This window comes from Solanum dulcamara, chromosome 4 (genome assembly GCF_947179165.1).
Source record: "Solanum dulcamara chromosome 4, daSolDulc1.2, whole genome shotgun sequence".
Classification (NCBI taxonomy): Eukaryota; Viridiplantae; Streptophyta; class Magnoliopsida; order Solanales; family Solanaceae; genus Solanum; species Solanum dulcamara.
This window is the reverse complement of record NC_077240.1, coordinates 18,889,434-18,915,179: the sequence shown is the minus strand read 5'-3', so window position 1 is coordinate 18,915,179 and position 25,746 is coordinate 18,889,434. Positions and strand designations below refer to the sequence as shown.

At 36.5% G+C, this 25,746-nt stretch overlaps 1 protein-coding gene and 1 pseudogene across 6 annotated transcripts; both read right to left on the bottom strand.

Moving 5' to 3' along the window:
• Window positions 1-361: 361 nt before the first annotated feature.
• On the bottom strand, window positions 362-22,190 carry LOC129886776 (dol-P-Man:Man(7)GlcNAc(2)-PP-Dol alpha-1,6-mannosyltransferase). Of its 6 annotated transcripts, XM_055961617.1 has the most exons (20): window positions 21,986-22,190; window positions 21,804-21,889; window positions 20,383-20,424; window positions 20,221-20,266; window positions 18,976-19,062; window positions 17,806-17,861; window positions 17,096-17,213; window positions 15,181-15,239; window positions 13,988-14,059; window positions 13,367-13,430; window positions 13,089-13,192; window positions 12,608-12,679; window positions 12,055-12,141; window positions 11,899-11,966; window positions 11,226-11,294; window positions 11,067-11,149; window positions 9,808-9,907; window positions 3,195-3,260; window positions 844-937; window positions 362-760 (listed from the first exon to the last, which is right to left on the bottom strand). In XM_055961617.1, the coding sequence occupies exons 1-20, from the start codon at window positions 22,020-22,022 to the stop codon at window positions 632-634; spliced, it is 1,539 nt and encodes a 512-aa protein (XP_055817592.1). In that variant the 5' UTR covers window positions 22,023-22,190; the 3' UTR covers window positions 362-631. The 6 variants fall into 6 exon arrangements, 3 of the variants coding, with proteins under 3 accessions (XP_055817592.1, XP_055817591.1, XP_055817593.1); XM_055961616.1 differs by lacking the exons at window positions 21,804-21,889; window positions 21,986-22,190 and adding an exon at window positions 19,179-19,517 and having other exon boundaries at window positions 19,649-20,266; XR_008766251.1 differs by lacking the exons at window positions 362-760; window positions 21,804-21,889; window positions 21,986-22,190 and adding an exon at window positions 5,267-5,372 and having other exon boundaries at window positions 855-937; window positions 19,179-20,266.
• An 893-nt stretch (window positions 22,191-23,083) lies between these two features.
• Window positions 23,084-25,062, bottom strand: LOC129884068 (flotillin-like protein 6; annotated as a pseudogene).
• Between the last annotated feature and the right edge of the window lie 684 nt (window positions 25,063-25,746).

The window sequence follows — 25,746 nt, the reverse complement described above, 5'->3', positions numbered from 1 at the left end:
GAAACTTGTATAGGCCAAAGTTATTTTTGAGTCCTGCTGTAATCAAATGTTTATTTTATTACATATGATCTACCCGCGTTTATCTATTAAATAGCAACAAAAGTTTTTTTAATTTTACATTTGTATCTTCAACGGTATGTCTTATGAAAAGTTGATATTGTTAGAAGCAGAAAAATGTAAAGTGGTTTATGTGAGGCGGACTCATGCAGGGCGGGTTCATGCACTTTTAGCAAACTTAAAGGATCAAAACAGCGCAGAAATACATTCAAGGAACTGTTTTGAGCCTACCACCAAATATAAGGGACCATTTGTTGTTATTTTCTCGAAAGTAAGAGGACAGATGTGGTAATACCCAGAAAAGTGACAAATAGCAGAAACCATCAAAAATTTCCACAGCATTCATAATAAAGACGAGTTTTACTCAAAATAGAAATATTGAAGCTTTGAACATGTCAACTTTTTTGTTCTGACCACCTAGAAGAAGAAACACACATCTTTCTGCAAAGAGGATGTAATGTCAGCAACCAGCTAAATTTTCCAGCTTCACTACATCACGAGCACGGCTGATGTCTGAGCCTAACATTTTTCCCCTTCAGTTTTCGCGAAAGGGGGTCGGTGATAAGACTAGAAATTATGCCTCGTTACAATTTTCCTCCATAGTAATGTATGCTTCAGGAATAACCGAGCATCCTGGCCAGCCTCTATTCATGATATCTGTGTTTCTTATGTTTCCATGAATAAACACCTTTGGTTCCTTTGCCTGCATGATGCAAACAGGTTAAAAAGCAACAAGGATGACAGAATTTTGACGCTATCATTTGGCATTGTCTGAAGAATCCTTACAAGTGATATTGGAGGAAAACCAGTTCTTACGTGAACCCGAGAAAAACCATCCACACTCATCAGACATTTGAATCCTTCGATGTAAGAATTCTCACTGTAACAGCAGAATTGGCAGAGATAAGGCTGACGTACCAATGAACCAAGAAGTAAAACATAATAATTCATAATTAATACTTGACAGTCAGACCTAGAATTCATCAGCAACACCAACTATTATGGTTTAAGATCAATAACACAAATATGCAGGAATTGACGACTAGACTTCACTTCCATAGCTAGCCTCTTTACACTTCAGGGATCCATGCCCCGTAAAGCATCTATGCATCATAGAAGCGACAAGAATTCAGATGCAAATTTGTTTGTTTGATAATTTCTTTTAGCAGTATTGTCTGAGGAAGGAAAATCACAATATCACACAAGCAATGCCTCTCCACCACAGATATCAGCATTTCTCGAGGAAAAAAAGAAAAAAACATCATCCTCAAACAGCGAGACAACCAACTATTTATATAAAAAGGTCTAAGAAACTCATCATATCAGATTTTGTATCAATGTCATCCTCTATCGAGAGTTATTCTTTTGGTAAAGCCTCAAATACTTCTTCCATTTGGGTAATGCAACTATAGGCAAATGCTATTCAAGTGGTGTTTAACTTAATCACCATTTTTCTACAGACTTAGACCACTAAATATAGTGCTTCTTTTACAAGGAAAGTGCAGTGATCCATTTGGGTCATGCTAAGGTCACTATTATTCATTTAGAACTAGTCCCTAATACCGAAGTTCTGAAAATCATGCATGGGTTCATGAGGATCCTAGAACAGGGGAGCAGGGGCAATAGTGGCACTGAAAGCTGTCTTCCATCACATGACACTGAAATTTACCAAGCATACTTGGAAATAACTTCAGCATTGCAATCAAAGAAAGATGAAACGGCTATATAAGCGCCTGACGAGTCTGAAGACCAAAGCACTTATAATCTACCCAATGACCAGACAAGCCTTACTTTCCCAATAATCAACTCATGAATCTTTCACACTCTCTAAGTTTGTCCTTATTGAGACTCGGAATGCCACTTCTACCTGGTTCCACAGAGGCTACTAACAGAAAACAAGATGGTTGGAATTTAAATTTCAAAAGACATTTGAATGATAGGAAAACAAGCTGAATTTTTTTAGTTCACTGGAATATTTCCAAGGATTGGCACAGGGAAAGAGCTGGAGTTCATGAAAAGCATTTGCACACAAGGAGGCAGGAGACGGGGAAGCTTTGCTTCTAGACTGCTGACTACATGGGAACCACGAGATGTGGGGTTCTCTTACTGTTAAGACGTCTTAAACTCTTCTTTCTTTACTCCTTTCTTCATCGGGACTGATAAGAAGAACGGAGGAGGATCGAGATGGGGATGTCGTCCCCTCCTCAGTATGAAGAAGGGTGGGTTCGAGAGAGGATTGCGCGAATCCAGACAGGCTCACATTGAAAGACCATAGCAAAGGAATCTTTACAGTAAACTTTTGTTATTTACAGTTTTGTTATGGTAGACATCATTACAGCAAGATATTTTTATTCCATGGAAACAAATATGGAAAACAAATGCTCCTTATAAGGTGGCTTCTTTCACTTGGTTTGTTGCTAGAAATGCTTGTTTAACACAGGAAAATCTTCAAAGAAGAAGTTATCAGCTGTGCTTTAAATGTTGTCTTTGTGGATACAACCCAGAGAGTGTTAATCACCTATTTCTACATTGCCGCACATTAGGTCTGATTCAACTTTCGCACTTGTTTCTCCATATTATGGGACTTAAACAGATTATGCCAAGACAGCCATGTGAGTTATTGAAGTGATGACCCATCAGAGGAAGGAATTCCAAGCAAAACACATGGTGCAGACCATCCCGGGATGCACGTGATGGACAGTTTGAAGGAGAAAAATTCTAGAAGCTTTAAGGACAAAGGAGAGACCATTGAGAAGATCAAAATGAACAGTTTACTTTTGCTTTATTTTTGGGCTAAACAGAGTTATGTTAATGATGCTGAATCAGTGACAAAACATTATAGAATCATTTTAAGAATAGAAAGGGATGCACCTTTGGTGAACCGCCTAAAGTTCCAACTAAAAAGAACTAAAGGGGTGAAATAATGTTTCATTATCTCAGTTGAAGTATGGAGCCATGTAATTACTTTTGACAGCACCAATAAAGCTTAGAAGCTAGCATGCATCAGTCAACAAATCAATTACAACTGTCCATAGTGCCTTAGCCTCAGAAAACTTCTGTTCCCCAAAACAAGGACCTTGCAATCTATTGGAATAATTAACCAGTAAAGTAAGATAACTAAATTGCAAAGAACTCACTTCAGAAGAAATGTGAAATTTCTCATCTTCAAGTCTTCCAGAGAAATATTTTCTTCTTTAGAGTACCTGAAACCCAAAGTAGCAACCTTGAAGTTAAAATGCAGCTGGAAGGAAAATAGAGAAACAATAACTTTCATCAGTTGAAAGATTAAAAGTATAGGTACAATCAATCATATGCATCTCTAAGAGGTAATTTGTACTAGATAACCACAATATTGGAAAATTGTTGTACGTTATCCATTCAAATACAAAATAGAAGATAATGTACAGATCCTAACAATAGATGCCTTTCTTGCATGTGAAGGAAGGCAATTAGCTAAGTACATTAATTGGGTTGAGATACATACACTATGATGCAGAAAAAAAGCTATAGGTATGACGGAATAAGACATAGATGGCATGAAGAATACTGAAAACAATACAAAAATACAACAAGGTGTAATTTTTTTAACCAATTTTAGGTCAACATATTAATCTGTGAGAAATATAGGAGAAAAATATTATTGAATTGTGTAAGAACAATATTACATAAAGACCCTATTAATAGACATTATAAACCAATCCTTTTCCAAGTAAGATACTATAAACTATTCATATGCTAAGTAGGATTGTGTACACTTATTCCTATTCTAACACTCCCCCTCAAGCTGGTGCATACAAATCATATGTACCTAGCTTGTTACAAATATAATTAATACGAAGACCGGTGAGGGACTTGGTGAAAATATCTGCAAGTTGATCATTTGACTTCACAAACTTTGTAACAATATCTCCTGAGAGTATTTTTTCGCTGATAAAGTGACAATCAATCTCAATGTGCTTAGTCCTCTCATTAAACACTGGATTTGATGCAATATGCAGGGCTGCTTGATTATCACACACAAATTTCATATGACCGGTTTCTCCAAATTTTAGTTCTGTCAGCAACTGTTTGATCCAAACTAGCTCACAACTTGCCACAGCCATTGCTCGATATTTTCCTTCTGCACTAGATCGAGCAACCACACTCTATTTCTTACTCTTCCACGACACCAAATTACCTCCTACTAAAACACAATACCCGAATGTAGAACGTCTATAAGAGGGTGATCCTGCCCAATTAGCATCTATATATCCGATGGTATGCTCATGGTCGTGATCCTCAAAGAGTAGTCCCTTACCGGAAGCTAACTTTATATATCACAGAATATGAATAACTGCATCCCAATGACTATCACAAGGAGAAGTCATAAACTAACTTACAACACTCACAAGAAAAGAGATGTTAGGTCTAGTCACTATGAGATAATTCAACTTTCCAACCAACCGTTTATACCTTTCAGGATTACTGAGTGGCTCCCCCTGTCCTGGAAGGAGTTTAACATTCGGATCCATAGGAGTGTCAATGGGTCTACATCCCATCATTCCTGTCTTCTCAAGAATGTCTAAGGCATACTTGCGTTGAGAAATAACAATACCTGATCTAGAATGAGCAACCTCAATACCTAGAAAATACTTCAGTCTGCCGAGGTCTTTGGTCTGAAAATGCTGAAAGAGATGTTGCTTCAAATTAGTGATACCATCTTGATCATTGCCGGTGATAACGATATCATCAATGTAAACAACTAAATAAATACACAGATTTGGTGCAGAATGCTGATAAAAGACCGAATGATCTGCTCCACTACGAGTCATGCCAAACTACTGAATTACTGTGCTGAACTTCCCAAACCAGGCTCGAGGAGACGGTTTCAAATCATAGAGTGACCTATGCAATCGACATACAAGGGTACTAGACTCCCCCTGAACAACAAAACCAGGTGGTTGCTCCATATAGACTTCTTCCTCAAGATCACCATGCAAAAAAGCATTCTTAATTTCCAATTGATGAGGAGGCCAATGACGAATAGCAGTCATAGATAGAAAAAGACGGACAAATGCTATTTTAGCCATGGGAGCGAAAGTGTCACTATAATCTAGCCCAAAAATCTGAGTATACCCTTTGGAAACAAGGCGAGCCTTCAGTCAATCCACCTGACCAACAAGGCTAATTTTGACTGCATAAACCTAATAGCAACTAACAGTTGATTTACCTGCAGGAAGGGAAACAAGCTCCCAAGTACCACTCTTCTGTAAAGCAGACATCTCATCAAACATAGCCTGCCTACATTCAGAATGAAAAAGTGCTTCACCTGTAGTCTTAGGAATGAAAATAGAAGATAAAGATGATACAAAGGCATAATGTGGTGAGGATAGACGATGATAACTCAAGAAAATATAATGTGGGTTAGCATTTCGAGTGGATCATATACCTTTTTGAAGTACAATCGGTTGGCTAGAAAGAGGTAAGTCCGCAGTAGAAGCAGGGTCTGGCACATGACATGAATCATCTGGGACTATAACTAGATGCGGACGGCGATGATAAGTCAGGAGTGGTGACACTACAACTGGAGATGTAGGAGAGACCGTAGATTCCTCAAAAGTTGGTACAGGTAAGACCTTAGATACATCAGGATGATCAGAAGATGTATAGTAAGGTTGAGACTCAAAGAATGTGACATCGGCGGACATAAGGTATCGATGAAGTTCAGGTGAATAATAACGATACCCTTTTTGAACTCGGGAGTAACCAAGGAAGACACATTTGAGGGCACGAGGTGCCAATTTATCTTTCCCTAGGGCTAAGTTATGAACAAAGCATGTGCTTCCAAAGACACGAGGGGGGATAGAGTAAAGACGTGACTGAGGAAACAATATGGAATGTGGAACCTGATTCTGAATAGAGGATGAGGGCATTCTATTAATTAAATAACAAAACGCAAGGGCTGCATCTCTCAAAAAGTGCAACGAAACATGAGATTCGATGAGAAGAGTATGAGCGGTCTCAATGAGATGCCTATTCTTCTTTTCTAATATACCATTTTGTTGAGGGGTGTACGGACAAGATGTTTGGCAAATAATTCCATGGTGAGTCATAAACTCCTGAAATTGGGAGGATAAGTATTCTAAGGCATTATCACTACGAAAAGTACGAATAGAAACTCCAAATTGATTTTGTATTTCAACAAAGAAACTTCTAAATATAGAAAATAACTCGGAACGATCTTTCATTAAGAAAACCCAAGTGCATCTTGAATAATCATCAATGAAACTAACAAAATAACGAAATCCTAAGGGTGAACTAACTCTACTAGGACCCCAAATATCATAATGAACTAATAAAAAAATAGACTCTGAATGACCCTCAGTACTATGTGAAAATATAGCACAAGTGTGTTTCCCAAGTTGACACGACTCATAGTCTAAACTAGACAAACTAGGTACCATCTTTTGCAGCTTGGATAGACTTTGATATCCCAAACGTTTGTGAATTAGGTCTGGAGGATCTGTAACGGAGCATGTTGTAAAGAAGTTTGAATAGGTAAGATAATAAAGGCCTTGTGATTCATGCCCTGTGCCAATCGTCTGTCCAATATTGCGGTCCTGCATGAGAAAAAAATCATCAAAAAAAAATATGCCACAATGTAAGGCACGCGTCAAACGACTAACGGATGCCAAATTAAAAAAAGAGTCGGGGACATGAAGAACAGAGTCTAGAGTGACAGAAGATAAGGGTTTGGCTTTGCCAACCCCTTTAGGTTTTGTTTGGATCCCATTAGCTAAAGTAATAACTGGAAGAGATTGTGAATAAAAAATATCAGACAAAAGTGATTTATTACCAGAGATATGATCGAAAGCGCCTGAGTCCATGACCCATGAGCCAAGAGTACTAGATTGTGAAACACAAACGAAAGAATTACCCACAACAGAAACATCAGGTTCTGCAATCGAAGCTACTTGTGGTGACATTTGCTTACTTGCTCGATACTGAAGGAACTCATCATATTCTGTAAGAGTATTATTGAATAATTGATTAGGTTGAGCTATAGATGCTACTTGTGGAGATGTCTTCTTACTTACACGATTTCGAAGGAACTCATTATATTCCTTTAGAGCAATAGGATCATAACTGGGTGGTGGACCATGCAAAATATAACATATGTCACGAGTGTGCCCAAGTTTATGCCAATGACTACACTAGGATCGAGGTTTTCCAAAACGCCCTCCTCCTCGCCAATTCTCCATAGATTGATATGTTCATTTTTCTATGGTTAGAGATGTAAGAAGAGGGGAGTCAATGGTGGGTGATGAGGCTGCTTTGTGATTGGGAGGCCCGGCAAGACGAAGTAGACGAGAGAATAATTCATCAATTGTAGGAACGACAGGACTAGCTAGAATCTGATCATGCACTGAATCACGGTCAGTAGGAAGTCCAACAAGTGTAAGAACTAGAAACAACGTCTTTCTGTACTCTTGTTGTTTTTCCACATTCGTAGTAACTGGCATCAACATTTCAAATTCCTCCATGACTGCTTGTACTTGTCCCAAGTAAGTAGACATATCGGAATCTTGTTTCTTTAAGTTGGTCATTCGAGATATCACATCATAGAATTAAGATATGTCATTAGTGTATAAAGCACGAGCCATTTCCCAAACTGAATAACCTGTCTAGGATGGGCGAAACAAGGGCATCAACTTGAAATTGATAGATCGCCATAGGAGACTACATAATTGAGCATTAACCTTCACCCATTGTGCTTTGACTTTTGCATCTTCCTCACTAGCCTTGGCCTTTTCATCTACCACACAAACATTATTGGCTAAGTGATCTTGGACGCCTTGACCCTTACACCACAGCTCAACCGAGCAAACCCAAGCTAAATAGTTTGAGCTTCCCATTAATGGTTCCGAAGTAATCATAGGACTTGAACTTCCTATATTTTTAGAGCCAAAAATATCAATCCCAAAAGACATTATGAAATATGTATATATAGGAATCTGAAAAAAAATAATGGAGAAAGTTCAGTCGCCGGAAACCGGAAAGACAGATCTGACTGCCAAAATCTGGTCTGGAAACCCTAATTTCGCCAAAAAACTAGCTGAAAATTGTCGGAACCCTAATTTCGAGGATCAAATCTGGACAAAATTAGTTGGGGTTTGGCCGGAATGACTGGACGACCCCAACCGAGAAAAAACAACTCAAAAATAACTGATCGAAGAAGCCTCACGTGCCGGCGCGTAAACCAGATCTCATCGAAAAATTTCTTCTTCGAACGGCGCGTGGAGGTGTTGTTTTCTGGTGGTTCTGGCTGGGGTTTGGTCGCCTGAGCTTTCCGAGCTTTGTAATGGTGTTGGTTTTCTCACAACACCGACAAAACAAAAAACTGACAAAATTCAGCCCCCAAAAGTCGCCAGAAAAATAATTGACACACGGTGACTTGAAGTTTTTCACCAACGCTCTGATACCATGTGAGAAATATAGGAGAAAAATATTATTGAATTGTGTAAGAACAATATTACATAAAGACCCTATTTATAGACATTATAAACCAATCCTTTTCCAAGTAGGATACTATAAACTATTCCTATTCTAAGTAGGATTGTGTACACCTATTCCTATTCTAACATAATCCATAAATTTGGAAGATATATTAACACAAAACGAACCAGTACTGCTATGTCAAGACTAGTTTATTCGGTGGAAAGCAAAAATTGGAAGAAGATAAACATTAATAACAGTGGAAAGAAATAATACCCAAAAGAAAGCAGAAAGACCAAAACAAAAAAAGAAAAGGAAAATTAAAGAGGATATAACTAGCTTTCCCACCTTTTCTTGCTTTCATCAATCATCCTTGCTCTTCCACATTAAATTATCTTTATTTTCAAATTGCAATGGGATCCAAATCTCTAGACATTTAACCGAAAGATCTACATGAGAAAAATGGGACTAGCAAGAAAGAAAAGAAAAAGTAGAAAAAAAAAATCCTACCAAAGATAACTGCAGACAAAACAAGCCTCTTGAGCAACCTTATTGGCAATAATGCACCAGCCAGGTCGCTCCTGCCTACATCCTATCCCAATTGGTCTATGCCTAGGGTAGGCTACAAGAATTGAGCCATCTTAAAGAGGGTGGGATGGCAATAGAGTCCTTAATCTTTACGGGTCCATGTTAATATCAGTATATCACCTTTCTTTTAAGGTTTTTCTGAGCATATAGTTGAAACAATGCGCACTTGTACATGGGCCTATGGCTCCTCAAGGACAAATATCAGTCTATATCCCCACATAGGTTTCTTGCTTATGTCACATCCTCCTGTCAACTACCAAGTTACCAAATCTATTACTTCTCTTAAGCAAGCCAAAGAGCTGTATTCTCTCAATTATGATATCATATAAAGAGAAAATCATCCAATTCTTAAATTCTATAATTCTTCTTTGGTTAAAGTGTTCCAATTCTTAAATTCTATAATAATTCTTCAGTTCTAATCAAAAGGAATAAGGCTTATGGTTTAGGCTAGGGAAGCATTTTTAAAAGAGTGGACTTATCAGAAAGCCCAGGTACTCAAAGGACCTTCAGAACAGCTATTTAGAGTAGCTTCGTAGTAAGAAATTTGAACTTTTAGGGTCTTTTTGAAGGTTTCTACAGATAAAATTATGCATTAGTACACATTTTAAGGATAGGAGATCTCCACCTGAGATCTCATCCCAGAAAAGACCGCTGAGTGAATTGCATCAAAATGGTGATCAAGCATACCTCCATGGATAATTATATTCACAAAATCTGGATATTCCATTCATCGCTGAAAAAGTGTCAATATGAACCCTGAGTTCATCTGAATTCTTTGTCACACCACCTAGGCAAAGATTCAAGTTGACATTGTAAGCAGGGAAATATGAAGGCTAGGAGAAAAAAGCATAAAGTAAAAGGAATGAGGGAACTAATAACTAATAGAGGTACATAGATAAAAAAGAAAAGCAGGGGAAACCTTTAAGAGATGTAGAAAACCAGAGTGTACAGGCCACTTAGATACAACACAATATCCACACAACTGTAAATGCCAAACTACTTACTTACTCTACATGGAAATTATTAATGTTGTTGATCCAATTACTTTTTTATTTGTCCATTTTTACCTACACCCTACTGCTTTATACCTAAGAATTTTCTCCCGCACGAACAGAAAACTATGGCATTAAGCCCTTCTCCTAGTCCGTGAGTGACTCAAAAAGTGCAACTTTTTAAACTAGCTTACCTAGATACTACGTCGAAGGAAATGTAGTTACGGAAGTAAGGTTAAATAAACATGTGAATTTCCAAATACTGAGCACATTGCAGGAACCCTGGAAAGTTACAACTATAACCCTGCATTTACAGAACTTCAAATAACTGCTTTCTATAGTAGCTGAACCATATTTTCTATGTTGTAGGGAAAGAAATCAGTAAAAACAGTGTTTTCCAGATAGAGCACCAAATTTCTTCCATCTTCAAGAACATCATGAGCATATATAATCACACAAAGCCCTAGAAAATAAACAGGCGGCAAGAATATTACAAACCATGTCTGCCAGTAAATGGGGCCACATTTCCTCGAGCATGTTATACAATGATAGATCAATGCAACTAAACACAACTTGCAAATTAGTTCTACATCCCACCTTTAAGATAACCTTAATTTTAATAAGAGAGGTTTCACAATGTTATGAATGGCCAACATATAGGTATTTATTCATTCCTCGAGCAACCACATTCCAGATAAAAGGGTGTTGCATGTATAAACCCAAAAGACCTATGATGACTCTCGAAAGGGATATTGGAGAAGAAAGACAGGGTAGGATTGGCACATTAACAGGGTATAACATGAATGTTGTCAATCAATGAAACAAAAAGGAGAAAAAACACGGCATTAGTTTGTGATTTTTAGTGGTTTGAACCTAATAGTATAAGAGGATCAAACAGTCCATGGCTCATTCAAACTCAAAAGAATGTGAGTAAAACATCAAGAGAGAACTTACGTATCCTATGCAGAGCTTTTAGAGCATAACCACTAGGATAGTTTTTGTACGATGCCATGAAAAAAACTGCCGTGCAGGCTAGACTAAAAAGTAAGAAATGTGTCAGAATACACCCAAATAATTCAGTTTGCAGTGCGAGCAAGTTGGTTCCCATCATACCTGCCAAGTATAAATCCCAACATAGCAATGTACAGAAACTTCCAGAAACTCTTTTTCCTGTTATTATACCTGTATAAAGTTGAGATAATGCAACAGAATATGAATTTCTAGATAAATAATGATATAATCTTATGCAATAATGGTGAAATTCAGAAACTCGAACAACTTCTCATTGGTATTAGTCAACTTGGGGGTGGGGGACAAGCAAACTATCACATTGACTGGCTGCATCCACTCCAATGCTACAACAACATACTAAAAGTCAGGCAAGGGCTAAAGCACCATGTGAAGGAATTCTCTATATAAATATTTAATATTTAACCTGCAATTCTAAAAAAAAGAATTCCTTAGATATTGTCAACAATACATGTTAACTAACATTTGACACATAAAAGTAGCATTTACAGATTGACTGATTGCTTAAGCGAATCAGATCTTCACTTTATAGTGCAACTAGGAAATGCTAGATTTCGGAGGAAGTTCAAAGTTCTGAAGCCCTGACCACCTGCAATGTTTTACATGCCAGTCATTTATGGTTCAAATAAATTTACATACAACCAGCCATGTACTACTCTACATAAAGCAATTGCACATGAATATACTTGTATGAAGATGTCTTTTGGAACTCGGTAAAATTGAAGTGGGATCTTGCTAAGCATAAGACGCAACATACAGTCTGCTAGCTGCAACAGCTGCTGCAAAGTTGAAGACGGGAATGGAACTAATTATGAAGCGGAGCTCCTGCAGCATTGACAATTTTTGAAATGAACAAACTGCCACAACATTAACATCAATTGTACAACTCAATCACAGAGCTACTCAGAAATACCTTGTGCGGAAGCTTTGAGTACAGTAGAACAAAAGAGAGAACTGGAAGGATGTAGAAGAAAACCCTTCTGTCCAGTAAAACCCCAAGCTGGAAAAAACTAACATCAAGTTCGAGAAAAGAATTAAAGGGACCAGTGTAATTGATACCTCAGTCCTGCTACTGTGAAGTGGCATGATTACTTCCAAAATATTACTTTGTACTACCTAGAAATGCAACAGCACGATGTTTACCGGCCTGTTGCTGTAAGATGAAGCAAGATTTTCATTTTTCTACATTAGAGGCTATAAATTTCTGAGGATGAATGAAAAAGGTTCTCTTCAGTCAAGTTCGCAGGAACTATTAAACTATGACTGCCTCGAAACAGCCTCATTCTTGCAATTTAACAGGCCTAATTTTGTCATTGCATTTTTAAGGGGATTTAGCCCTCAATTGCTTCTCTCAGACACCTCTGACTATATCTTTAATGTTTTATAGACTGGTGAATGCTGACAAATCCCACTTTTTTTTATAAATGGCACGCAAGTAGAAATCATTGCAGGAAAAACATATATACCAAAAAAAGCGGGTATGCAGCAAGCAGTGAACGGGGAAGCGCTGACGTGAAGTACCAGTGGAAAGGATGTGTCTGTTCGCATTTATTAAGGAACACCAAAAGATATGGATAACAAAACCTCTACTCAAAGGAGTTCTACTTCAATGTTAACATCAATGGTAGAATCTATCAAATAATAAAGGCTGCCTATGAGTACAAGATTTCAGGAATAAAATCAAATCCAATCAGAATAAAATAAAAAAGCAAATCAAGGAATTCACAAGAAATGCTCACAGATACCTTTAGTCAGAATGTTTTTTTTTAAGAAAGGCAACATTAGTCAGAACGTATAACACTTTATATTATGTCTTCCTTTATACTGGGAAGCGAAAAAAACACATACTTGTGACGACAGATAATATGGCCATGACTCATCACATAAAGAACACCTTGGAAGTACATAGAAACTAAATGTGTAATTACATTTACGAATGCAGGATACACCCCATTCAGAACTCTTGTTCAAAACAGAGTTGAACCAGAAAACTTCTAATTCAGGCCACAACAATCTTTTCCAAATGACTGAATCGACAAGAACAGTAAGGCCTGTAATATGGTCAAAAACATTGTTTCAAACTTTCAGATAATATGACATACTTATTTCAAAGAAACTTTATTTCTTTTCTTTTTTTGATAAAGTATATAACAGATAAACGTGGTAATTACACTAAGTTACTTCACCAAATAACTGAGATTCCTTAAATATTGTAGCTAACAAACCTATGGAGAGGAAAGCAGCAGCTAAGCAGGATGTCAGTGCTTTCCAGAAAGAAACTGATTTAGTCTGCAGGTAAGAAATACTATCCATATTAGACAGAATATGCGGAGTACGCATACACTCATAAGGTTATCAAAAACCATAAAACAATGACACAAAACCAATTCCATATTTTCTTTTATTCTGAAAGAATCTATCCACTTTTCTATGCAGTACACAGCACTGGATACTTGTATTTTGTTTGGTCATCCAAACTTCATTTGCGTTCATTACCTTTACCCATTCAATAATTTGACAAAGCAGTCAGACTCTTACATGAATGCATCAAGTGCATGCAACTCTTGATAAGAAATAAACTTCATGCTCTCGGTATAAGTGTACAAATTAGTCTTTATACAACATTCTCAAAGTGAGAGAAAAAAGACTAATAAAAGCCAGCACCAGTATCAAAGAGTAGGAAAAGTAATGACTCTTAAGTAGACAGCAGTTCTCAAAAACTAAGTACAGGTGATGAACCAACTCCTCCACCCAATCTACCGCTTCTGCAGTTCTCCAAAGGGAAAGGGAAAACAGAACTCAAAAGAGTAAGTAATGACTCTTAAGTAGACAGCTGTCCAGCTTACCAGCAAGAGCTCCAAACCCAAAGGAGCAATGAGCAGAAGTATGTCGCATCTGAAGACTAATGTTGCAAACACCTGAACGAGAAATCAGACAGTTAATGTGATAAACATAGTCATTCTCTGTAGCTGATTTCTTATTTGCAATAGCAATTTTAATTATCTGCCTGTAACACAGAGTAATTACTTATTTTAAATCATTTCGACCATTTGGACTAGTCAAACTAGGAATAGATATTTAACTTAGAATTCCAAGCTCTCTGTGGGATTGACCCCAGATTCCTAAGTCAGAATATATTTGAAGTGACCACTGATTCTCTTTAGGGTGTAGTCGGGTGTGATCAATTGTCTAATTTATCCTGGCCTTCCTTGTTCTTGGTTGATTCCTCAGGTTTGGCTAGCAGGATTTTCAGATATTTTTATAAGTAAAGCAGAAAATTGTATTAGACAAAACACTCAGGAGGGCTGCTAAGTCTACAAAAGCCTAAAAAGGGGATACAAAGATCCAGAAAGAGAAAATGGAATACACTTATTGTTTACATAATAACCCACAAAAATTTTAAGCCATGATAAATGTGCCTAATACAACTTTCAATTTTATGATTGCAACTTCTTCAATTTTTAGATCATTCAAAAAGGAAGCTGCATTAGCAGATAGGTAGCCTTTTTCATTGGTTCCAGCAATTTGTTTCCCCACCAAATGCCACAAAGTTCACCACTTAGAGAAAGTGAAAGGAGCCTTTACTTCATTGTTTTTCCTAGTTCCCTTTTCCTGCTTCTGTGTTCCCCAAATATATAGATGACAATGAATAAGTTACTGTACACAAAATGATAGTACAAAGTACTGAAGGTGGCACATTTACATCACTTGCAGCTTTAACGTCAGAATGCAACGAAAATACAATGCATAGGAAGCTAGTAGAAAGAAGAAACAGACAGACAAACTGTGAAGAGTCTAGTTTATTTACATGGTGGGTTCCGTGAACTTGTGTGACACCTTTGTGATGCTTTTTGTACTATATATCTAATCATCAAAAACTTTGAAGTTCTATAATACGTAAGAAAAAAAAATCTGAAACAATATTTGCTCCAAACATGAACTTGAAGATCTGCAAACAAATGGCTGCTAGCAAAGTAAATCATTGTTAAATATGTTATCTAAAACAATGTGTCATGGTTAAATAGCGAGGCAAACTTACCATGCAATTTAACGCAGCATACAGACTTCCCTTAAACCAAAAGCCATATGCCAAATTTACTAGAAAAGAAAAACAAATGTGTGAAATCAATGCTCATTTTTTCCCTATTAAGAGATGAAATAACTGAGACAAAAAAATTGCATAGAGTGTGAAGTGACTAAGTAGTAGATATTATTCATTAATTACCCCTTGCACAGCAAAACTGCTAGTCTGCTAGCTTTAATCAGAAGAAAAGATGATACAGCAATAGTGTGTGGTATGATCCATTTATACAAGACAGCACAAACATTAGGCATGATATCAACCAAAATAGAACTTTTTTCCGTTAGGTGTAATACAATGCCCAGATTAGCTCTGTAATGTGTAGCCTGCCACTCCCCTCTGAGTAAGGAATGAATATTGGAACCTACTAACGTTCATTATAAACTGTGCAAGCCACTGTTTAGTTAAGTTGCTGTATCCTTAACATTAGTCTCCTGGGGCACTAATTGTCCTGTCCGGTTTGTGGCTTAAGACATGTTGGTGAGTTGACCTATGTTTGCGTATAAATGAGATTCCTTTTTTACAAAAATTTACAATACAATAGAAAAAGAATACAACCTCATATGTAGAATGAACATGCAGAGTGCAAGAAAGAGCATAATGCAACCTTAAAATTGGATATGATTATGAATCCTATAAGCCAACTTACTGCAAATTAATTAACTCCTGGGAAACACATCCTTTTTTGGGGGCAAGTAGCAGTCTCCTAATGTAGCTACAGGTTTAATTGTCTTCACACTATATTTTGCCATTAGAATGGACTTCTAACTTGAAATCTCATATATCTGGAAAAACATTGTCTCAATAATATTAAGAGAAAAACTCCCTCAAAAAGGAATTTTTTTCCAATTCTTTTTCTTTATTTAACTTTTGAGATTACATTCTTATTATGCTCATGATGATGATTATGTGGTTGCATGTTTCCAGAATGTACTTCTAAGAGAGTCGATTTTCTCTATTTGCAGAATTTCACAACTGAGTAGGCAAAATCGTTGGTTGGACGTCTCCTGAAACCCTAGGTCAAATCCAACTCTTGATCACATTATTAGGGGTTAACATGTACTTCTTTCCTATTCATTTCTAAGGGCTTTCAGTTTCAAGTGTGTCATGTTGCATTCTAGAGTAACTAGAAGCTTACAGTGGATGGATGCACTTACCAGCTCTGGCTCTTATATATTCTGTAGTTGGGGGTTGTCGTCATCTCCGTACAACATTTCCATCTGAATGGCCAACTAACTTCAACTCCAGGCGTGTAGATATACATTGCATCAATAATAGTAAGGGAAAATCTAATACTACCAAGAAAATTTCTTAGTCTTTTTTAAGGTTTTGTGAGATACGGTGTTGTTACATTCATAGTTTGATGAACATGAACGCTCTTTACTTCACACAAGACTAGTGCATTTGCAATGGATCTTAAGGCCCAGCTTGAGACCATCATCAGCCTACAAGTGTTGGTGGGAGAATGGCAGGACACTTGTCAAGAGAAAGATCATCAGACCTTTTAAGTAAAACCTAGCATTATGTGCATTTTAAGTTGTTTGGAAAATCAAATCAATCATGCAGAGAGGCAAAGCATATTAATGGCCTTACTTTGCACAATCATCAAGAGTAGAGTAAATTTGTGGATTCTTTCATACTAATAGAGGAACACATGGGCCTTACTGAGCAAAGGGGAATGGCAAGAAGTGTCGAAGTAGGTCCCGTATAACTTTTTGGATCATCTAGCAGCATCAGTATACTAGTTTCCTTTTCAGGAAGTATGAGCATTATTTTGGGACTGATCAAAAGGTAAGACAACATTCAATTTGGATGGAGAAATAGTTAGCACTTTAGTAGCAAAAAAAAAAAGCATGAATGTACAAATACTGACCTAAAGCAAATGCCAATATATTTGGAAGAGGACGGGTGCAATAGAACAGCAAATGAAACTGAGATACTGTCAGGATAACAAAGAATGCTTCAACTTGAGATCCAAACTTCTTCTTGATCTGCACAGCCAATTTAACATCACATCATTAGCTGTCACCTTTTAATCCTCTAACTCAACAGAAAAGGGCAATGTTTGGAGTATGAGAGTCAACTCATTCAATTTTCTCAATTGAAACACGATTCACTTGTTCAGATTTTTTTATATATTTTTTGAAACTGCATAACAAGCACTATGTCACAAGATTTAACAATTCAAAATATATTTAATATGTTAGAAAAAATTGTTTGACCCCTCGAACAGGGATAGTGTCATATATAATGGAACATAGGGACTAACAACTTAAATTAAATTAAACAATGCTGGAAAAAAGCAATATCAGCAATATCATTAAATTTGAACAGATGGATGATGTCTTTTGCAACCGATACTAATACTTTGTGGACTTCATAAATTCCCAAAAGTTTTAGAGGGAAGCTACAATCCCTTTTGCTGTAGATATTCCTTGCACTTTCTTTGTTTAATGAAATATCATACTTATCACAAAAAATGCAAGATTTGTTAGAGGCCAAAAAATTCTTCAGTCCTACACCCAATTGAAAGGCAGTCATATTAATGTACAGTCACTATATTCTTTGTATACAATCAGATACCTGAATGCGAAAAAATCGTAATGTAGACAGCACGATACCACCCAATACCAGTCGTACTACACAAACAAACTTGAAAGTCAGTCACTTAAAAAAATTGCACAGCAGATAAAGGAAGAACATGTGAGAGGTTTTTAGGTTCGCTATGAAACAGAAGTTAATGGTCAAATAAAAGAAATCATTCTTTTTTTTATAAAGAAAGGAATTACTCAAAGAATTAACGTCATTCAATGTTCATATGAGAGTGCCTTTTTCTAGCTTAAACGTGATTAAATTGGCCTTCACCTGAAAATAAATCATACTACTTATTTACTGTGTTTAATTGTTAAGATCGTGCCAAGAAAGGAAAAAGGCAGGAGTAAGATTACTTTACACAAGCCAAGAATTGTACAAGCCATGTCCCATTATAAAACTTCAAACAATGTAACATGTTCATGTCATATGTCCAGGGTGTATCAACTGCCGGAAAAATGAATATATGTGTTCCTATAGTTACCAGCTTATAACTTGGGTAATTGTTGTTGTTTCAGCATAAAAGCATTAGTAATCTCATTTCTCAGGTTATGAGCTCTTTCCTCCTTAACCAAAGTCATTCATTGAACTTGACATTTTCCACTTGTATAAAACTGACTGCACAGGAACCATTGAATTCAACACTAAGTACATAATAACTTTAGCATCACCTTGAGCTTTCCAAATAACTATAGTTCATTTATTCACTGTTTCGTCTTATATCACCAACCTCCTTTCACAAAGCAACACACTTGCTAAATTGTATTCATAACCTGTTAACCACTATGGGTAAGCTACATTGTGTAAAAGGTGAAATCTTAGAAGATTGTAACCATATTTCTACCTTTGGCATCCACAACAAAACAATGTGGTTATGAGTTAAGGATAACTAATATGCTATTGAAAAATTGTAGGAAGTACTGCAAAATTTCTTCTATTATTTTTTTACATATAACGAGCTAAAACAAATATGTTTTTTGACTTTTAAGTGATGAAAAAGCAATTCCGGCAATACCGGCAACAGTCGCGGGTCAAAGGTAACCACATAAAGATCATGCTTGAACAAGTAAAACCTCATCATGGTTACCAGACACCTTCATATCAGATTTAAGCTTCAGATATAATCTTGAACCACACAAATGTTCCCTCACAATACCATACCTGCATAGAGACTATACAGTTTTGGCAAGTGTAGCAAATTCGTTAGGAGAACAACTGGAGATGCCAAAATAGATACAAGAAGAGCCCCTGCAATGTAGATGGAATTTGCACAAAAAAGAAGTTAAATGTTGGAGATAAAGTGCGCAAATAGAACTGAAGACTGGACTATGCTTTAACTGATACATATTTTTGAAAAAAAGCACCTAGCCCACACACAAGAAGGTCAGGGTCAGTGCAGCTGTTTTCCATGATTATTGGCATGTCTTTAATTAGTGAGCAGAGAGATCCACTCCAACTTTTTGCCTTCTCCCAGAAGAGTAACCCTTTTATATCAGTTTCTTGTCTCCACAATTCCACCCAAAAACCCTTCTGCAGACAGGTCAACAGTGGATTTTTCCTTTTGGTGACTAAAACATTCAGTCTCATTGTTGGAGGTGGACAGGCTGAGAAACTAGAGGAACCCTCTCTTAATTCAATTATACATCACTATTTCCTCCGCAAAATAGGCATTGAACGGATATAGACAACTTCTTGATGCAGCACTAATTGGCAATAAATTGGTAGATAATGTTAACAATAGAAGGTGGCATTTCCAGATAAAGACCTAAACTAGATAGATATTCATGCCATTGGATGGGTTATGAAAATGAACTTTCACAGAGAAAGAACAGACCTCTTCCAGAAGAAGCAGTGTCCTAGGATTGCCGTTTATGTAGGAGGATGTGAACACTCTCCATAAATGATTAGAGAGGTTGCTTCAGTAGCAAGAGCATTCCATTTGCAACCAAATGGTTGAGAGTTCGAGTCACCAAAGAAGAGAATAGTAGGAAAACACACTGTTGACCCCTGGGGAGAGGGGGTTTTGGGGTGGGATCTGCCAGGTCAAAACAAACACACACAATATCTCCACAAGTGTGTGACAGCAAAAGGAAAACACACGCACAATCTCTGCACAAGTGTGTGACATCAAAAGAAAAACACACCCACAATATTTGCACAAGTGTGACTGATAGGAAGACTTGAACAGGCTGCATAAGTGTTACTTACTTTTCTGATTAGAAAATTTTGATATTGGTGGTGAGCAACAAGCTAAAAATCTTTTGCAGTAATTTCTCAATTCAAGATGAACAATTTTTTTCCATATTGATAAACTATTTCAAATTGGGCATCCCTGCTGAATCATCTCACATGGTAAAAATAAGTACTACAATCTCTCGATAAGCTTAGCTGAAGTAGAAAACTTGCCGACAAATGTGCGAGGTACAACTCCAGGGAACTCCAGATGATCATACTAAGGTTGTAGAACAAAGAACGGAAAAACTCAATGAGTATACTCCATAACATGAAATTCACCAGAAATGTGGGTGATAAAATTTAGGGGGGAAATAGGAAAGTATTAGATCATACCTTCTCTATCTGATTCCTGTGGTACAAAATATCATGCATAGCCTAATCAAATAAGGAGAAATATGTTAACACCATGGGACAGAACAACACTTTTCAGTAGAAGAAGGAAAACAAAGTAAGGGAGAATGGTCATCAAGGGACTCCCACAAATAAGAGAAGAGTTATAGTTGGTTAAAAACATTGCTGTGGACAGTGGGCTAGGATTGGTTGCAATTTTAGGAAGTCTACAGGTTACAATGTCATGAAGTATAATGACTAGGGTTTCCCACTTCAAGTAGAATCTGCTAGCACTACAAAATCATATGTTTAACATTTGAAAAATTGAAAGAAAATCCTAATAAAGGAAATGTTCATCGCAACCAAATAGAAAACATATCCACAAATCTTTAACTCTGAAGTTCTAACCGATTTCAGTTATTTTTGGGTTCTTATCTCAATATAAAGATCGTCGCTTCCAATTTACAAAGAATGCTGGTTGCATCAAGCTAAGTCACAGATGTAAGTACCAGATTTTCCAACTCATGCGCTTACATCTTTTATCCACGTTGTACCAAGGACAATGTCAAAGGCTGAGATGCATAATATTGAACCTTGGAAAGTCCCATTTTAATTTTTTTTATACGAGTGAAAGAAATCCTTTCACTAATATGCACCAACATAGTGCCAAAAAATACGAGTCTTTGGCATTGAGTTGCCAAAAAAATTAATACATGTAATACAGTAACATTTTTTTATATGAGAAAAGGTAAGTAAAAAAGAAAAGCCAAACATGTAGGAATATTTCTTTCCACAAAAAGTAAAAGTAAAAAAAAACAGAGCTCTTGATCCTTCATGTTCAGTTTTTCCAGTGTTATCAAAAGCAAACAGCACAAAAAAGCACTAAGGTCTGTTGGGTTTTAAGGGTAAAGTGCAAATAATAAAAAAGGTGCAAAGGGAGAAAAATACAAATATATATTTAGTTCAAGACTAATAATTATAATCATGAATGACAAATATATGAACAAAGAAAATGAAAAAAAAAATACTATAAAGTGAAATATCAATAGCTTAGATTGAAGAGGCTCACTAGCAAAGAAAAGTATGCCTTAGAATCTTAAGGGCACATTAAACAAGAGGCGATAGGTTTGGTTCAGTGCTTAAGTGTGTCTTTGACAACACTGGGTTTTTCAACTCCATCACCCCACCCCACCCCAAATTAAAACCATTTACTACACGATGCATTTCCCAAAAGTTGCCAAAATCACTTATAAATCTTGTGATTTTAAAGAGAAACAACAGGAATCCAATCCAATCCAATCCATCTAAAATAATACGAATACCCAGTTAATCAACTCAACCCAATCAAGAAAACAGTAATTGAAAAGGCAAGAATCATTAAAAAGAAAGGAGGGAAAATCAAGAAAATACAGGTGCACCTGTACCTGAACATTGAAACTTTCTTCTACCTTAGTGTAAGGTACCATGAACACATAGAACGCAGCAATTGATCCCAATAATAAATCGTAGCCTAAAAAAATCGTTTCAATAGGCTTAATACTTGATTTCAAGAAAATATCACACGTTAAACACAAAAGAAAAATTGAGATTGCAACTGAGATATTACCATATAGCTCCAAGAATTTCTCAGACTTGCGTGCCATTGTAGAAAGACACTGAAAATTGAAGTTGTATTTTTTATGTTTTGTGTTTTTATCGGAGTTTCGAAAGAAACACTCACTGACGGTCGGAAAAGACGGAAGCAACAACGACGTCGTATAAATAGAGACTACTCGCTAAAAGGAGAAAAGGTCAAAAATACCCTCATCCTTATATTATTTTTTTCAGAAGTACTCTTCAACTACTTAAATGGACTAAAAATACCCTTCCTCGATGGTTGTTTCAAAAAAGGAGAAAAAGCTTCAATTTTAAAAACCTTTGCACTATTTAAAATGGAACAACTTTGTCCTTCTCATTTTTACGAAAAAACTGAGACGGAAGTCGGGAGTTGAATTATGAATGTGAGAAATATGATAAGATAGAGAAAATATGTAGTATAAATACTTTTTATTTAAGAAAATAAAAAAGATGACATTGTTTTTTTTCTTCTTTTGATTCAATGCACATTAAGTATGAGTTATTATTTCTCAACATGATATCATGTACACTTACTTTAAAGAATGATATCATAAAAGAAATCAATTTTAATTATACATTAATATGCTTTGATACTTATTTTAAGTTATTTCGGATTTCAGTCAAATGCCATAATAGTTATTTAGATGAAAAATTAATATTGATAATCAAATTTTATATTTCATTAAAATAACATTGCATAAAATTGTCGTTTAAAGTAGTTAAATCAATCTCATAATCTCTGAAATAAATTTTTACTTAAATCTTTAGAATTAAGAGTATTGTCCTGAAATTTAAAAGGATGGTTAATTTATTCCATTTCAATCCGTTCAATGGCAAAATTGGTCCATTTTTTCTTATTTTGGAATAACGGTTAGAAGGAAAGATATTTTTGGTATATTTGGATAGTTAGAGCGTATTTTTGAGCTAAAAATATAAGGTAGAAAACACAACACGATAAGTTTGCAAAGCATCACTTGTCCAGGCACAAAAGGCCTAATATACTAGTTATTTCTTAACTAGTTAAGTGCATAAAGTTTAGTCATATCAGCTTATTGGTAGTTGGAATCCTACTAGATGGTCCTAAAAGTCATAAATTTCCCCATGCAGATTGGTTGGATGTGGCTGGATCAGCAGCAGCAGAAACAGAAAAGCCTCCCATCCATGGTGGTGGCAACATTCCAGTTTGTTCATGCAGAGTTTCAAGTAAAGGAGGCAATGCTTGGTAAATAGAAGCCAATTCTTTGATTCCAGCATGTCCACTACTTGTTCCATCAACCGTTTGACCACTTGTGGCACCATTACTCCAAATGCTGATCTTTGGCTGAAGTCCCTGGATCGCTTCAGCATTAAACTTGGCGATGTCTTTGAACATTCCTCTGTCGATCATCATGTAGTCTCGCAGGGCATTATAGTTTCCTCCCAAAGCTGATAACAAATTGCGTACATAAACTCCCTCTGCTTCTGCAATGCCCTTTAGTCCTTCAGCCTCTTTCTTTTTCGCATAGAGTGCAGCATCAGCAGCTAGTTGTACGGCATATGTTTGAGCTTCTGCTGCCAATTTCTTAGCCTCTGCAGCTTTTCTATTTTCATAAAGCTCTGCTTCTGCTTCCTTTTGTTTCTTGTACAACACCGAATTGGCTTCTTGCACCTAGAGTACATGTCAAACTTTGGATGAGTAGTAGCATGGTGCGTAGACGATAGATTCATATGACTGAATAAAGTATTAGATTTACAACTGAAAATAGAAAAATGGAAAACAGCCACATGCACGAGTATATATATATAGGGCAAAGTCACCCAAGAAAGAATGTAATTGGAAGGAAACACAGGCAAAGTCATGTAACAGTTGAACATGAAATCATCACTTCATACTGATTTTAGGAATTCTACCAAGATTTTTCAATGGGATACAGTACAAATAAGTGTAATATCAAGGTGAATTTTGCAGCTCTAAATATAAATGGACTATTAACTGAGTAAGCCATCTCACATGGAAACATCACAACACAAAAATAACAAGAAATAAAGATAATTAAAAGCAATCTAACCGACTCTAGATAGATCAGCAAATGAAAAGTCAACTCCATGAACTCACACAAAGGTAGTAAAAGAAAAGTGTTGTGATGATGAACTTGCCTTAATCTCATAGTCAACAGTAGCCTTACTGAGGTGTTGTGCTTTGAGGCTCTCTGTCTTAGTCAATGCATTCTTTCTCTCAACTTCTTGTTGTAATACAGCCTCCCGAATTGCTACAGCTTTCTGGGCTTCGATCTCAGCCATTTTTGCCAGCTGAGACCACCCAGCCTTCTTGGTTGCCAGAACAGAATTTGCCTCAGCCACCTCAGCTTCTCTCTGATTTTCATATATCTTAACATCAGTCCTCACTTTAACCTCCTCTTTCTTTCCATCACCATCCCTTTGGGTGGATATGATCTTTGTCTCAGCGTCAATCTTGGCAGCATTTTGACGTGTGAGACCTTCTCACTCCTTAGCTCCTATCTCACCCTTCATTTTGGCCTCAGAAACATCAATTTTTGCTTGGTTTGCAGCTTCCATTTGAGTTTTCTGCCCCAAGTAAGAAAAGTATTCGTGGCCTTGAACATCGACCAGTTGCTTAATGTTAGCATTGTATATCAGCAAGCCAAATTGGTTGAGCTCAAGCTGAACCTTGTCAAATACCTCCTTCTTGAAATCTTTTGTGCCTTTAAAGATTTCCTCCATAGTCATGGAAGCAGCCAAGACACGAGTCTCTCCTTCAATGACACCTTGAACAAGGTCCTTCACATCGTGTGAATCACGTTCATGGTGGGATAGAAGTTTAGCATATTTGACTAGTCTCTCATGGTCATCCACACACGGACCTATAGTAAAAACAGCAGGGAGAAGGAAGGGCAGCTTCTCAGCACTCATAGCATTGACTTCAAAAGTATAGTTCACAGGAGTAACATCAATGACCCGACATTTCTGCAATGGCCATACTAGTGCCTTTTTTGTGATCTTCAGTTCATTAATACCAATCCCAGTGATCACCAGAAATTCAGATGCCCTTGCTACGCGGTACATCATGTTTGCAGTTCCTTGATCTTCCTAACATGACAAGTGACAAGTAGAGGTTGTTAAGACCCACAACACCACACATCGACAGGTAGAAACTTATATTTTCCTCAAACTTCACAGGGTAAAAAACTGAAGAAAATCCCAATTAAGACAGAAACACAGTTTCGACTAGTTTAAATTGTCGCATGTAAAGATTACTAAAAAATCAGAAAAAAGTTATAATCATTAGGTTGTCAAGTCAACACACTTCCAGCAGATGATTAACTCGAAATGCCGTTTTCAATTTTGGTACAGATTCAAGTTTTAACTTACCCCAAAGTGTTTACCTTAAGAAATCTTTCTTCTGGTTCATATGACTAACAGATAAAGTTTAAAGATAATTCTTCTAACAAAAACCAAGAACTCCACACCCTCCTTGACTAAACAAATAACCAGAAATACTACTCTCAGGATTGTATCAAAGTAGATGAAAAAAACTTCAAGACTCACCAATAGATTGCTAGTGAACTCGTAAAATTAAATGACTAATAGCACGTACAACATTAACTTGTCATCTAAATTTCTCAAAATGGGCAAGTACTTGAATCATTAAGGAACAGTTGAACAGGACAAGAATACAACCCAACTAGTTTTAAATAAGTAGGAAATAAAGAAGATAAATGAGCATTTTAGTGAGAGCAAGTTCTTGATATC

Bases quoted from the DNA above. Each gene is read 5' to 3' on its own strand.
- LOC129886776 (XM_055961616.1), bottom strand. From the start codon at position 19,401: ATGAGACTGAATGTTTTAGTCACCAAAAGGAAAAATCCACTGTTGACC. The intron at 17,214-17,805 runs GTATCTGATTGT...TTGGCTGTGCAG, and splicing joins TACGATTTTTTCGCATTCAG to ATCAAGAAGAAGTTTGGATC. The intron at 13,431-13,987 runs GTAAGCTGGACA...TCTTACCTGCAG, and splicing joins TGGGTTTGGAGCTCTTGCTG to ACTAAATCAGTTTCTTTCTG.